At 40.6% G+C, this 16,240-nt stretch overlaps 1 protein-coding gene across 1 annotated transcript; it reads left to right on the top strand.

Annotated features, from left to right (window-relative positions):
* Positions 1-979: 979 nt before the first annotated feature.
* Positions 980-15,315, top strand: LOC124168690 (trypsin-7-like). The gene is made up of 5 exons (XM_046546957.1): positions 980-1,083; positions 11,761-11,846; positions 12,682-12,770; positions 14,574-14,706; positions 15,181-15,315. The coding sequence occupies exons 1-5, from the start codon at positions 1,032-1,034 to the stop codon at positions 15,313-15,315; spliced, it is 495 nt and encodes a 164-aa protein (XP_046402913.1). The 5' UTR covers positions 980-1,031.
* The last annotated feature ends 925 nt before the right edge of the window (positions 15,316-16,240 follow it).

Below are 16,240 nucleotides of genomic sequence, written 5' to 3'. Positions count from 1 at the left end.
AATAATGTAAGGATTGATATAAAATCCCTCAGAAAGCCGTAAAACTCACCATTTTGAACCATTTATCTTAAAATTCCGCAATTTATTAATCTCGCACCTACCGCTTATCTTGGTTGATATTCCATACCCCCTCACACCACGGTATTAGTTGTACCAAACCCCCCCCCCCCCCCCAGCCTTCATTCCTACCTGCGCTCCTGCTCCGTACCACTAGAAAGAAGAGTCTCTTGAGGCTCAGTACAGCAGTCATGCTAAGACGAAAACTCCGCCGTCTCGAAAGGGTTAAGTAGTTATTCTTATTATTTTGTGTTATCATTCAATAACACCTGTGACTCAGTTATTACATACACAAAAGCCCGTTGTAAAAAAATATTCTACGAATATCCCAAATGCCCACCCACCCCTATAGCCCACCCCATCTCTCCCCTAGTCTATCCATCAATGACGGGAAATCCCTCCACCCGAAATTTGAAAATTTCCAAGTTGCATTGAATGACTAGCATTGATTGATCTACAAGAATCTTGTATAAAACACGATTTATGATCTTTAGAAACAATTTTACTAATGATTGTGGAACATTTTGTTTTGGTCCCTAACCCAGTTGATTTTCGGACTTAGATATTTGACGCCTCAGTTGAAAAATTTCCAAGTGGCATTGAATGACTAACATTGATGGATCTCCAAGAAACTTGTTTAAAACAATATTTATGATCTTTAGAAGCAATTGAACTATTGAATGTGGAACATTGTTTTGGGCACTGACCCAGTTGATTTTGTGACTTCAGTTTTTGGCACCTTCGTTGAATTACTGTTATACTAATTGTATACGCTATATACAAATTGTATGCAAAGTATACAAATTGTATAAACTGTATTGTTTATACAATTTGTATACTTTGTATACAAGTTGTATACAACCTGTATAAGTTGTATAAAATTTTTATACGGTTTTATACAATTTTTTCATAGGGGTAGCAGTACTGCCAGTGAATTACGGAACGCGCCCTGCCATCGCTTAGCAACTGTAAGGATGAATGCGACTACAACGGTCATCGTTTTGGCTGTTATAGCCAGCGCTTCGAGTGAGTACCAAAAAAGTCACATTTTCTTGTAGATAGATATGAAGACATTGAGAGCACCCATAACTCTCTTTACCGGTCTTTCTTTGTGTATCTATTGTGTATTTGAGCGACGGATTTCTATCGTAACCCATTTCCGGCAAGAAACATGTCTGCTTGCGATTTTGAAGATATTAATAAGCTCCGCTCCTATATTGTCGTCTTAAAGTTATCTTTCGAAAATATTTTAATGGCGCTCAGGGCTGGGCAGTATTCCAAATGTAAGTATTTTTATATGCGTATTTGAAATACACTTGTGTTCCATGTAAAACGGAATGAGCAAAGAAATTCTCCGGTAGCTGGTTTTATTCTCTTTCGTTGCTCCGCATGTTCGCTCTCGGCCGGGCAGTAGGTGGCTGACTCGAGAGCGGACGATGTAGAAGAATGTACAAGAAAATACGCAATGCCTCAGTTGCGCTGATCCCTAAAGGCATGTAGCGCCAACAACTTAGAACTACATAATACACTTAATGCGGGCAAATTCAAATTCTCAAACATTCCGCCCACCTTTGTTCTTCGAACAAAAAAAAAACAATCTTTTAAGCAAACAACAAAAAAAAAACAGTAAATTACAATACAATTCAAGTGAATTACAGAAATATAAATGAAACAATACAATAGAAACAACAATATCATCGTGTAATTAGCAAAATCAATTTGACGATGGGCCTCTTGAAGGTGCTGGTCGCTGTGCGGACAGTTGCCACTCGCGCCAATCCATCTGACCCAGGATGAAGGTCAGTGATCACCGCCAGAGGCCACTTGGCTGGAGAGGTCATCTCATTTTTGATGAGTACTACATCTCCCACGGTCAAGGCGGGAGATTCCTGGGTCCATTTGCTTCGGCATTGTATACTTTTTAAATATTCTGCCGACCAGCGGTCCCAGAAATGTTGACTCATTTGTGACAGCAACAACCAGCGCTTCAGAGGAGGCAACTCCTCATCCGTAACCCTAGGTTCTGGAATCAGTAAAGAAGCAGAGCCAATTAAAAAATGTGCTGGAGTGAGTGATTGCAAATCGGTAACATCATCCGTTATAGGGACTAACGGTCGAGAATTGAGACATGCTTCAATTTGACATAAAACAGTTGAAAACTCTTCATATGTTAACTTATGCAATCCAATAACTCGTTTCAAATGATACTTTGTGGATTTAACTGCGGCTTCCCATATTCCCCCGAAATGTGGAGCCGCGGGCGGATTAAATTTCCAACTAGTTCCATCTTTTGCTAATGTTTCAATTATTTTGTTACATTGTTTAGAGGCCTTTTGAAAGAGACTTCGGAGTTCAGCATCAGCACCAATAAAATTAGTCCCTTGGTCACTAAGCAAAGTAGCGCAGTGACCCCTTCGAGCAACAAACCTTTTAAAGGCAGCAATGAAGGCTGCAGAGTCATAGCTAGACACAACCTCCATATGCACGGCTTTGGTGCTCAAACAAATGAAGAGAGCCACATATCCTTTATAGTGTTTGCGACCCCGCCCAGGAGAACACTTGATGAGAAATGGCCCACAGTAATCGACCCCTGAATTTAAAAATGGTCTGTTTAGTCTTACCCTGAGAGGAGGCAAGTCGCCCATTCTTTGATACGTAGGAGAAGCAGAATACCGACGGCATGTCGTGCAATTGTGGATAACACTTTTCACAGCTTGCCTTCCTTTTATTATCCAGTATTTTCTCCTAATATGTGAGAGAGTTAGTTAAGTTCCTCCATGAAGAGTAATTTTGTGGAAATGTTCTATTATAAGAGTAGTTAGGCGAGAAGAATGTGGTAAAATTAGAGGATGCTTCTCGTCTTCACTCAGGATAGAATGTTTTAAACGCCCACCAACACGAAGACAATTACTTGTAAGAATGGGGTTAAGTTTATGTAGAGAACTTTGATGAGAAATTTGAAGTCCTGATTTGATTAAAGAGATTTCTTTAAAAAAGGAAGTTCTTTGGACTTCATGGACCCATAGAAAACATGCGAAGTCAGTTTCTTCGACGCTAGGATGCGAGGAATAAGACGATGGAAAGTTTTTTAAAGATTCAAGAATTTTTCCCGACGCCACCCAAGTTGCAAATTTAAGTTTTAAAAATCTCAAGCAGAGTGCCGTAATTCTCAGGAGTTTTGATAGGGAAGAAAACCTATACAACAAATCCCAAATTGGAAGGAGCGATACGGAAGCAATGTGTGTTATTTTTCTTGCCTCTTTTGGCTCTATTACCACTTGTATTGGCTTTGATGTTGGCCATGGTGCACTGGAGGAAGTTAAATTTGGGGGGCCATGCCACCAAAGCTGAGACTTCATCAACTCAGAAGGAGTTAAACCTCTGGAAACAGCGTCTGCAGGATTACCTGCGGAACGGATATGATGCCATGTACCATTAGGAAGTAAATTTAGAATTTCTGCACAGCGATTAGCCACAAATGTTTGCCATCGAGAGGGATGATCTGTCAACCAGAACAGAACATCAATGGAATCAGACCAAAGGTGTACTTTTGAATCAGTCAAATTGAGGACATGTTGGCAATGTTTTGCAAGCCGAGCAGCCAATACGGCGGCGCACAGTTCCAGCCTTGGTATGCTGATAGTTTTAATAGGAGCTACTTTGCTCTTAGACAAAACCAGCATTGAAGTGGAACCCACATCAGAAATTACTCTAAGATAAACAACAGCTCTTTGCGAAGCATCGGCAAATGCATGGATTTCGGAAAATATTGCACTTAGAGAAAACCGAATCCATCTGGGCAGTATTAAATTGGACAGAACTGGAAGTGACAAATACCAATTCTCCCACACCCTTGCAGTTTCATCAGTAAGTTCAGAATCCCAATCAGTTCTCAGAAGCCACAAAGATTGCATTAATATTTTAGCAGTAATAATAACCGGTGATAACCAACCAAGTGGATCAAACAATTTAGAAATATTGGAAAGAACATTGCGTTTGGTTATCGGTTTAGTCAAAACTGGATCGATACTTATCCGGAAGAAAATGTTATCTTCTTGGGGGACCCAGGATAGGCCCAGGACAGCCATCCTGGATTCCGGCTGTGGAAGATCACCAGGATCAGCAGCAACTACCTCCTGTGGCAACCATTCCAGCAGCTCTTGGTCGTTTGCAGCCCATTTGCGCAGAGGAAAGCCGCCCACCATCAGCATGTTGATGAGCTCCTCCTGCTTGCGGCGCGCGTTCTCCAGGGTGTGCTCTCCTGTCAGCACGTCGTCCATGTAGATCTCATCAAGTAGCACAGGGGCAGCAAGAGGGTAATGGGCACCTTCACTCTGGCCTAGTTCTCTAACACATCGATTTGCTAGATAAGGTGAACATGCCAAGCCATAAGTCACAGTTTGTAATTTGTATGAAAGCACAGGTTCATTTTTGTCAAATCTCCACAGTACTTTCTGTAAATGTTGGTCACGCTCATCAACTAAGACTTGGCGAAACATCTTCTCAATGTCCGCAGTAAAAGCAAAGCGATAAGTTCGCCAACGTAATACCACATCAGCTAAATCAGGTAATAAGTTAGAACCAATATGCAACTTATCGTTGAGAGATATCCCTTTATCGGTTTTTTGCGAACCATTAAACACAACTCTTAACTTAGTTGTCGCACTGGACTCTTTCCAAACAGCATGGTGAGGAAGATAGAAACCATCAAGATCTCTTTCAGGATTTGAGACTTTCATGTGTTTCAGGTTAATGTACTCACGCATGAAGGCCTTATATTTCTCTTGCAAGTGGTCATCTTTGACGAATCTCCTCTCCATCCGATCGAGCATCCTCTTGGCAGTAGAGTAAGAATTACCAATTTGTAGCTTTTCGGCCGTCTCATCATCCTTCAGTGGCAGTCGAACGATGAAGTGACCTGAAAAATCTCTATTATAATTAGACATGAAAAAGTCTTCACACTCTTGCTCCTCCGGAGTGAGTATTTTTCTTGAAGGTTGAAAATCCTCTTGTTCCCAGAATTTCCTTAGAAGGTCAGTAAGGTCCTCAGTCTCCAGGCAATGAAGAACCGTTGAAGGCTCTGACGGTTCAACCTGCTGGATTTGGACGTCTCCCGACAGCATCCATCCCAAAGCGGTGCACGTAGCTATAGGCTCACCTGAACCTCCTTTCTTCACCTGGTCCTTCACAATCTTTGCATGGATGGCAGCGCTAAGTAGAAGTTCAATCCCCCTTTCTTCATATTGCTGTGGATCGGCAAGCGTCAACCCTTGAATATGTTTCCAGTTAGAGAAAACAATCTTATTCTCTGGAATATATGAGGATACTTTTGAGACAACAAAAGCGTCTACGTCACAAGCAAATGGGGAATGGAAATGCGGCTTGATTTTGAATGACACGGATTTTTTGCAACTCGCTTGTTTATTTCCCACTAGTCCCAGTATCTCCACATTAGTGTTCCTTCCCTTCAGCCGTAGCCGTTGGCACAATGACTCAGAGATGAAAGATGACTGAGCACACTGATCCACAAGTCCTCGAGCAAGTACTGAGTGACCATGTGGTCCAATTACTTTAACGAGCACCGAAGCAAGCAGCACAGAACACGTTTTGGGGGCGGGGGTAATGTGCATTAATGTGGATTTATCTGAATCATCTTCAGGTGAAACACTATTAAGGGAAGTCCGGGTGAGATGCCCCACCGGGAGAGATGCCCCGATCGTGGTAGTTTAAAAACAAACGATCAGATTGCTCTGCTGGTGGGGTCCGTCAATTAGTTTGACAACTAATATCAAGCCTCAAAAGTTTCGCGGTGATTCGTTTTTTTTACGCTACTTTAGAACGTCATTTCAAGTGACACTCCGAATTTTCCGCTCTGTTATAAGGTAGAGCATAATGGTTCTGGTCGGCATCAGTTAAAATGTTTGAATACTTTGAATTAACGGGTGAAAACTTGTAGAAGCATGTTTATCAAATGCCCAAAAGCAGTGACAAGTCGTCTTAGACCATGTGTTGGCCCGCTGGCTGTAAGGGCAACTCTCCCGTACTGAAAGGAGAGACGCCCCACCTCTCCTCGGGAGAGATGCCCCAGTGCTATCTTAAGGTATGGATGCCCTACTTGTATTGTTTTCAATTAATTATAACCAATACGATAGAAGTAGTGGCTGATCTATCGGGGGGATCTTTGGGGGGATAAATTGGATACCCAAGGGGGGGGGCCATGGGCTATGGCCATGCCCCCCCCTTGGGTATCCAATTTACACTAGATAGAATGGTAAGTTTTTCCGACCCCCACTACTGCTGGAATTTTTAACCCCACTTAGCCCCCCCTTGTCCTTATCCTGGATCCGCCACTGGATAGAAGTAATATTAGTGAGTACATCAATAGAAGAGTCCTAAAGTGAAAAGTGCCTCCTAATTTTTTAAATGCTTTGATACAGTCTGATTTGTGGAGATGGGTATGGAGACGATCTCCACGATTATCGAATCAGTTTATTAGAGTTTTTTATGCCATGCCCCTTACAATCTTAGCCCATGACTTATTGCCTAAAGAATAAACAAAGCAGCAAGGCCTCCTTGGCTACAAAATAAATAATGATAGAACCATTCGCAACAGATTCATCATCATCTTCTAAAGGCAATCACTTGTTGCAGCAGGCACATCTCTATTCTCAGCACTGCCTCCTTTTGACCAGCGTAATATTTAAATCCCATCTCCATAAGTGATTGACTAAGTCGTTCGATTCGTTTAGGTGATGTCGATCATCGCTCACTATTCACTTGAGTGATTCGATCGATTGTTTTTTTTTTAATTTTCACTTTAGATCATGCCGAAGAGCAATTTATAGAACCTCTCACGAGGCTGAAAGCAGGTGATAGCGGAATAAGTGAGACTGCGAGGTACATCTAGTCCCCTTTCGGACTCTTCGCCGATGCAGGAAGAGGGTAATGCAAGCAAAAGTTTCTTTAGGTCCATTTGGCATGGAGCAGGAAAAGCGACTTGTCAGTCATAATCAACGCCTGGAAAAATCTGGGTTTGCACCTGATTGAGAGACTAGTGTATCAATAGCCTATCAGTTTGCTGAAAAGCTTGTCCTTCAATGCAGAACTGCAGATGTCGGGTTATGACTGGCTTAATTCATTTTTAAGAAAAAATTAGTGCTAGGCTGTCTTAAGGGTTGTCAGCTGGTAGAGGTGAAGGTATAAATAGAGAAAGCGTTAGTCACTTTTCTAAAATACTCTCAGAATTATTTCAGGAGAATGATTTCTTTACCAGGCCGGCCAAAGTCTACAACATGGATGAGTGTGGTTGTCGGCTAAATAACGTCCTAGGGAAGATTTTCTCCACAAAAGGTGCTAAAGATGTTCAGATTCTAACATCTATGGAGAGAGGAAAAAACAACACCGTGATTGCGTGCTGCAACGCTGAAGACCAAGTTTTTCCTCCGGCATTAATTTTCAAAGGCCGGAAAAGGAATTTTCAGACTCTGAATGGACTCCCACCAAGTTCTGGTTTCAGGGAGATGGACATATTTCCTATGGACCTATCAACAATACCTTAACACTTCTTCGACATAAGTTATGGAATAATAGCAATAGAAACCCAAAGCTCTAAGCAACTGTCCGGAGTACATGACCCTAGTTCAATGCCTGGGACATCCAGAGAAGCCTTTAATCAACTTTTAAGTCGTCAAAAGTTCATCAGAATTCAAAAATGGCACCTACAAAATCGTTGAATCAAATATCACCATTCCCGCCTTCGAAATAAATTCGATAAAATTGATACGTACTGCGAAAGTACTGACGTTCGGCGAACACGTAAAATAGGGAAAGATAAGTGCGAAGAGTAAAAAATAAAACGTTTCAAACATAGTAAATTTGGAAAAGAATAAGGAAAAACTGATCATTGATGATGACCAGAACAGATTTTTGGAATGTGAGGATAACTGTTTTACCATAAAAATTAACAGTAGACTTGATCAAATGTTCAATGCGATCATTGACTGCACGAATCATGGACAATTTACGGAAATCTCTGTAAATAAACGTGGAACCAAACTGATCGAGGAAAAAAAGACGAGCAATGTTTAAACAATTGTAAATTAGGTAAGAAGCTCCTGTAAAATATTATTTCTATCGTTGTCATTCATTAGTGCATATACGAGTTTCAGTGCAACATTTAAAGAATATTCTCACTGGATTCATGCAATTCTGAACAATACTTTTACAAACGTTGATTCAAAATGTATTTAAATGTTATATTAATACCATAAGTTTACGTTAATTTGAATGTGTTATTTTAAACAGGTTTAAATCAGATTGCATTCAGCTTGAGCTGCGTGGGGCATCTCTCCCGAGGAGGTGGGGTCTCACCCGGACAGTTGGGAGAGATGGCCAAATGCATATTTATGGAAAAGTTAAAATATTTTGTGGTTAATATTTTTTAATCAAAATTTGTTGGTATATTGTTAATAATCAATAAATGTTGTTTTATATCGTGAAGTCCGACATTCTTACTATTACCTCAGTCATAGATATGAAGACATTTCCTTAGGTGGGGCATCTCTACCGGACTTACCTTATGTGCGTGAGAAGATTCTGGTGACGGGATAGATTGCTTTGCGGGCTCTTCTGTCTCGTGAACCATCGAATGATGCTTTCCCTGGCAGAATCTGCACCTTTTGTTGGACTTACAACACTTTATTGAATGACGCGAGAGACAATTCAAACAAAGGCGCTTTGATTTCACTATCTCTTGTCGTTGCTGTGGAGTCTTTTCTCTAAATTGGTCGCAAAACATTATGAAATGTGATCGATTACACAAAGCACATTTGTCTTCGGTCTTTTTGGAATCGTAGCCCACGTGCAATACTCTCGAATATTTAGAGTCAGAATAATTTTTGTTTTTTGCACTGTTCGCACTGTATTTAGTAGATTTACAAGTCCCATGAGTCCCGCTCTCAAATGCTTCGGAGCTGATTATCGCACTTTCTAAAAATTTGACAAGAGTATCTAAAGTTGCAGGCTCTCTTGGCGTGGTTGAATTCCCCAGATGGCTCTCCCACTCCTTACGAGTTGGTGGATATAACTTGCTAACGGTAAGGTAGACTAACAGGTCGTCCCTTTGCTCAGCTGCTTGTCGTAAATTATTCAATGGTCGCACACAGTTTAGAGTTGATGTCAAAATTCGTCTCAACTCTGCGGAATTTTCACTTTTAGCAGCCGTCACAGAAAACAAACTGTCGATGTGCGCATTGACTTGACGACGCTTGTTCTCGTACGCGTTCATAAGGGTTTCCCAGGCTAAGTGAAAATTGTTCCCAGTTACTGGAATTGAAGAAATATAATTTGCAGCATCCCCGATTACACAGCTTCGTAGATAGTGCATTTTAGCTACGTCGGCGATGGCCTTTTCTCCCACTACCAAGGAATCAAAAATTTCCTTAAACGGCAGCCAATCGCAGAACACACCAGAAAATTTTGGCAAGTTCAATCGAGGTAAGTTAGTTAGCTGAGCATTACAATTACTTTCCCCGGGGATCACATTTGAAGCACTCTCTCTTGTATTAGAAAATTCGCCCCTCGTTAAGCAGTTTAAGTACTCCTTAAATTCTCCCCTCTGAGAGACATAACTTTCTTCAGCCACTTCAAAGAATTCGTCTTTAAAATAAATATCCTCGAAGTCAACTTCTTTTGACCTAATCATTGAACTGTGGTCACGCGTTAGTTGACTCCACCACCCGTCTAATTGTTCTAAGCGTACTTCACACGCACCCCGAGTCATTTTGGCTCTTCCTTCCTTCTTAAAGTTCGTGAAAGAATTCGTAATTTTACGAAGAAGTTTTTCCTGCTGGAATTTAAAGGACTCCATCGTGACTTTAGCGGCCCTTGATTTCGTAAGCAGTTTAGCACACACGATAGAGAATGACGAATTAAGTCATTATAAGCAAATATGAAAATCATGAAGCGATATTAGAGCAAGCAAAGAGAACATAAGCACGTTCTTAAGAGAATTCGCCATGCGAAGCAACACATTCAATCTTACGCCGAGAAGCATGAGAGGCGACAGTTAAGTGGGGTAATAGCAGGAGCGTTTGACTGTCGCGTCTCGAAGCACACGTGGTCCGTGTTCTAGTGAAGTAGCCCGTAATTTGGTCAGAAAGTGATTGAAATCACAAGCTTTATAGCACATGCGTTCCTCAGTAGAGAAATTAGCACGAAAAGTCAGCAATCAGACACCAAGCAAGAATTCACAGAAATAAGAAAAAGTAACTTATCGTTCATTCAGCAAAAGGTTGACGAATTTCAGTCCAGTTCGTCTGTCAGCAATTAGCACCAGCTTATCCGGCCCGAAGGACCAAAAATGTTCCATGTAAAACGGAATGAGCAAAGAAATTCTCCGGTAGCTGGTTTTATTCTCTTTCGTTGCTCCGCATGTTCGCTCTCGGCCGGGCAGTAGGTGGCTGACTCGAGAGCGGACGATGTAGAAGAATGTACAAGAAAATACGCAATGCCTCAGTGGCGCTGATCCCTAAAGGCATGTAGCGCCAACAACTTAGAACTACATAATACACTTAATGCGGGCAAATTCAAATTCTCAAACAACTTGTAATTTTTACTTGATAGTTCATATACACGACCTGAATGCATCTTGTATTTTGACTTCAAATACAGATTTTTAGTATATTACAAAATTTGAAACACGAAGAAGAATTATATAAAACACGAAGTACTCCGACCATAAATAACGAAATGGTCGAAAGTTACAACAAAACACTCAGTATAACGGCTAAAAAATAACTTTCGACCATTTCGTTAATTATGATCGGAGCACTTCGTGTTTTATATCATTCTTCTCAGCTTTTTTGGTACTTTAAAAATATGCTATTAAGATTGAGATATTATGAGAAAGTAAAAAAAGTTAATAATTCTATTAGAGGTGCTAGTTGCCTTCTTCAGGGGGAGGAAAGGGACGGGCGAACGGACCCGCCAACTACCTGTGTCGTTCTTGTACAGTTTTTTTGTCAGTCCTTTCCTACCCTCCTTTGCTCGCGGCTCTGGTATTTCGCGTACCCATGCGCCAACTTACGGTGTACACAGTATAAACTAATTTTAACACTTTTCATATTCGAAAAAATAATTTGTTAAAGAAATATTTGGCAAACTCATGATTTTTCTATATTTCGTTTTCTTTTATGAAGGAAAATAATTGTGCTTTTATATTTCGGGGGGGTGTCCGGACCCCGCGTATCCCCCCTGGCTACGCCACTGGGTGCAACACTATGGCAGGCAACAGTGCAACAACGATAGGCGACAAGGCTGCGACGGGTACCGCAGCAGAGTCAACCTGGCTGTGGAAAAGGCAGGCTGGCCCTGCTTGTCAACATTATTCGTCTCAATGGCGTAACTATGGGGGGGTGAAGGAATAGATCCCCCCCAAATCCTCAGATAAATAACAAAAAAATTTAAAGCTATTGTCTAATTTACACATAACAACTGCATCTGCTTTAAGTTCAATCTTTAAAAGCCAAAGTAATGTAAAATGTATTTCCAGGCATGTCATTTTTTAAACTTTTACCAGATTTTGCCCGTCGGGGAGGGGGTCGCCAACTCAGGCCATCCCATCCCCCCCAAGGCATATTCCAAGTAACCCCACTTACTCATCTCACCCTTTTATCAACATTATTTGTCTTATTCTTTACCAAGGCTTCCGAGTGCTCAATGGGCGACAGCCACTTGACGAGAGAATCGTTGGTGGGGAGGATGCAGCCCCCGGAGAGTTCCCTTACCAGGTACGGAATAAGATCAAGGGCACACGTAGGATCAAAACTTAGGGGGGGGATGGCAAACCATGGTTGTTCAAGTTTTAGGTAAGATTTAATCATGGAAAAGGTGAATGAAATCAACATTTTAAGAAAACTGTAACAGCTCCTTATAATCTTTTTAAATTATTTGGTTGAAAAAATATTATTTTCCTTAAAAACATATGCAATTTTTGCTTCTAGGGGGGGCAGCTGCCCCCTCCTGCCCCTCGCTGGGTACGCCCACGACTAGGATCATAATTATCATCACTGATGAACGATCCTAAGATTGATTTTACGCAGCTCTACACTCAATTCTACTATTAGCTATGATCCGTTTAAAATATTGTTATAACCTGCATTGTCGTGCAATTTCGGAAGGATTTGAGTTTTGGTTTTATGGCCTATTTTTGGTTTTATGGCCAAAAGTGGAAACCATCCACAGAGCCAGTGGCACATCGAGGGGGGTTCCGACCCTTCCCCCCCCCCCCCCCCCCCCCCCGGAAATATAAAAACACAAAAACTTCTTGAGAACTTATTATATATTAGCAAAATATTTTATAAAATGAAGTTTTTTCTGATTGTAAAAAGTGTTTAAATTAGTTTTAAACACTCTACTTAGTTCCCTGATTTTCAAAAGTTTTCCCGCGAACTCCCCTGATTCAACCCCGGTTTAAGATTCCCGCCCCGAAGAAAATTCCTGGCTGCGTCACTGCGGGAGCCCTGCCGTAAATTATTTTTAATTTATAATTAAATCTGCATGTTTAAACTTTATTTTCTTCTTGTATTTGACCTCGTGTCCAATTTCTCCTGTTCCATCTTTCAGCTCTCCTTGAGAATAGGCGGACATCACATCTGTGGTGCATCCATCTTGAGCGAAGACTGGGCCGTGACTGCCGCACACTGCGTTCACAAGTGAGTATCAACGAGAAACAGAAACTCGTATCCAATGGCCGTGACGTAGGTATTACGTCACAGGTGCAAAAAATTAATGTGTTGGTTTGCTGGAACGGAAGAATTCGCAGCTGGGACCATGGGCGTACCCAGCGGGGGTCAGTAGTGGGCAGCTGCCCCTCCCCCCCAATAAGAAAAAATCCTAAAAGTCTTTAGGAAAATTAGGACTGGATTGAAATGAAAGTTTTCAACAATTTTTATATTTTCTTTAACTCATGTAAAATGATATTAGTATAAGACATGTTACAAAAAGAATTTTTTTTCCAGCAAATAATTTTTAAAACTATAATAAAGTGCTGTTTTCTAAAAATTAAATAAAATTTTCTTAAAATGCTGGTTCCATTCACCTTTCCCATGCCAAAATATTACAACTTGAACGGCCATGGCTTACCCTCCCCTAGTTTTGATCCTGGGTACGCCCATTGACAATGACCAACCCAAGCTTCTCAACCGGAAATCGCTGTCAAGCACTAATCTCACGTGAGATTGGTCAAAATGCGTATTTTCAGTGTAAAAACGTTAATATATGCTTCATTTGAGTTGCGTTGCGATGCATTCATTGCGTTGGATTTATTTAAAAAAACGACTGCTTTTGCTATTTTTATGTAAGATAAGTTAAGGCTAGTATTTAAGATAACTAAGATCATAGTCTATAATCACATTTTACACTGATTCTTGCGGAAAAAAGTTATGTGACACTTGCCCCCTCTCCCCAACATGAGACGGAGTGAGAATCGGCTGAACACCATCCCCTAAACGACTCACGTAATTAATGAATGCCGCCTAAACCGTTGTGAAGTCGGGAACTGTTCAGCGTTTCGCCCAATCTTCGTTATTTTCGCAGCAAAATTTTTTCGGCTCCAGCCACGCGCAGAAAGATCAGTTCGTCACCATCACAATTGTTATGCAGTGTTGCATGTTGCAGGATAACTACACTTTGCGTGCAAATGCCTTGGTTTTTCAACATACGAACAAGGTCTCGGAATGCGTCTTGTTCGTATATTGAGAACTTGCTGTACCTGCCATATATACCCTTTTTCCTGACCTTTGACGGCTGGACAGGAGAGAGCTAGTAGCCAATAGCATATTCAATCCTTGCTCCTTTAGAGAAACATGCTCCATATATCAGTGGCGCATTGATGGGTATTTTTGGGGATAAGCCCCCCCCCCAGAACTCAGTGAAATTTTAACATTTAATACATTTTACTTAATTGGATAAATTTTATTTATAGAATAGTTTAAGAATAAAATATTGCTCAGAAAGCCATTAAAATCACCATTTTGAGCTATTTATCTTAAAAATTTCTGGGGGAGGGCACCCACACCTCCCTTATTGCATATACCCAGTATTAGTTTCTCCTAAATCCCCCCTAGCCTTAATTCCTATCTCCGCACCTGCTATATATAGGATCTGATGAATTGTTTCCTTACTTCTACGCTTGTACTCTCAGGTGTAAGGAGATTCTTCTTTTTGTAGAAAGCCCTCTTTGCCTGCACTATTCTACTGATGATTTATATCTTTCTGCTTCCTTTGTTGGTAACTCGGCTTCTTAGATCCAATGGATCCTTCCATCTGGTGTATCATAAAATGGACTATTGCTTTTCCCTTTATTTTTCACTCTTCATTACCATAGATTAAAATAATAGTGAACCACCCACGTTCTTCCTAACTAGCAATTTTTTCTTTGAAGATGACAGCTACAGGATAACTATAGTGCTTGAATGGAATCCTTCATGCAATTATGGCCAATAATTACCTTTCAGTGTGGGTGACTACCGCCTGCAGCTCATGGCTGGTTCTCTTGATGTTGACGAGGGGGACATTTATGATGTAACTAATTTCACTGTACACCCCAAATATGATGATGCCACCAGAGATTTTAACTGGGATATCGCTGTACTCAAGTTAATTTTTTGTTCTTCTATAGCTATATGCGTATAAGATAAATTATTAAATAAGTTACTATAAAACCACTAATTTTTTATTTATTTTGCTTTTTGTTAGTTGTATTTGCATGTTTAATAATAGTGTTTTAGTATACATAGACGAATCCAGGGGGGGGCACGTGCCCCCCTTCCTGACCCTTTAAAAATATGCAAAATTTTTAATACGGTCCCATTATCATTGCGTTCATTTTGCATTACGAGGTATACTTGTGCCCCCCCAGAAGAAAATCCTGGATACGGCCTTCCTTTCCCCCCCCCCCCCCCCCCCCGGAAAGAAATCCTGGATCCGCCCCTGTTAGTACAAACTGCTATTTTTTACTTTAAAACGTATGCTGACGAATTTTTTAAAATAATTTCCTGAATATATTTTAAAACTTTACAGTCTCAGAGCCATTAATAAAACTCATTTCATTTCATATTACAGGTCTCAACACCTTTTGTCTTCAGTAGTACAGTGTCTCCTATTGCATTGCCTGCAGAAGGAGAGGAGCTGGATGCTGGGACAATGGTGGTGATAAGTGGATGGGGTTACATATCGGTACACTCCCATCTTTCATGAAGCATATATAAAAAAGTTTAGTAAAAAAACACTCAGATTACTTGAACTGAAGGTATTCTTTATGCTTTTATAAAATTCAACATTTTTATCGGTTGTATCGGTCCCACTACTCCAACTACTTGTACTAAAATTTGTGAGACTGATTATTTATTTTTTCATAATATTTATTTTCACTGTGAACAAATTTTTACGAACTATCGTGGTTGACAATGCAAATTTTCAAGATACATTTTGCATTTTGTGGTTTTTGCTCAACTTTCCAGTGCTTGTTGGCATAATTGGCATTTTTGTACAATTGACCCAGTGAGAAATGGGTGGTGGAATCCACGTGGAACCCACGTGGAATCCACGTTGAGTGGTGGATATTTGGTGGTGGTGGATATTGAGTGGTTGGACCCACGTGGAATCCACGTTGATTTCAAGTGGATTTGTGGTGATTATCATAAAATGTTAAACAGAATTTCTAATTTGTGGAACTTAACTCTCTGGTGACATTGTGTCATTTATCATCCTGAAACCACGCTAGTTATGTGAAAATGTATCGCACATTCTATTTTTATATAATTCGTGGAAAGGCAGCCATGAGAGCACATGAAAAATCGTAGACACATATATAGAAGGTTTAGATATAAAGTGGTTGAGGTTTTAATGGTTTAAGGACAGCACCTACTGCTGTTTTAATTTTTCCACCAAATTTCCACGTGGGTTCCACGTTGATTCCACGACCAAAAACACGTGGTATCCACGTTAATTCTCCACGTGGGTTCCACGTGGATTCCACCACCCATTTCTCACTGGGGAATTCCTTTTTCAGACTTTACTACCACATGCAAACCCTAAAAACAGAAACTGAAACTCTTTCAGTGACATATAAGTCCATAATGCTATTTCTTCATTAACTTTATGAAAACTAACTATGTAGTTA

This window comes from Ischnura elegans, chromosome 12 (assembly GCF_921293095.1).
Source record: "Ischnura elegans chromosome 12, ioIscEleg1.1, whole genome shotgun sequence".
Classification (NCBI taxonomy): domain Eukaryota; kingdom Metazoa; phylum Arthropoda; class Insecta; order Odonata; family Coenagrionidae; genus Ischnura; species Ischnura elegans.
This window is presented reverse-complemented; position numbering and strand designations above follow the sequence as displayed.

What these genes read in the sequence shown, in the direction of transcription:
- LOC124168690 (XM_046546957.1), top strand. Translation starts at nt 1,032, where the DNA reads ATGAATGCGACTACAACGGTCATCGTTTTGGCTGTTATAGCCAGCGCT. An exon ending in TGTTATAGCCAGCGCTTCGA is followed by an intron (nt 1,084 to 11,760) that starts GTGAGTACCAAA and finishes TTCTTTACCAAG; the next exon opens with GCTTCCGAGTGCTCAATGGG. An exon ending in GCCGCACACTGCGTTCACAA is followed by an intron (nt 12,771 to 14,573) that starts GTGAGTATCAAC and finishes ATTACCTTTCAG; the next exon opens with TGTGGGTGACTACCGCCTGC.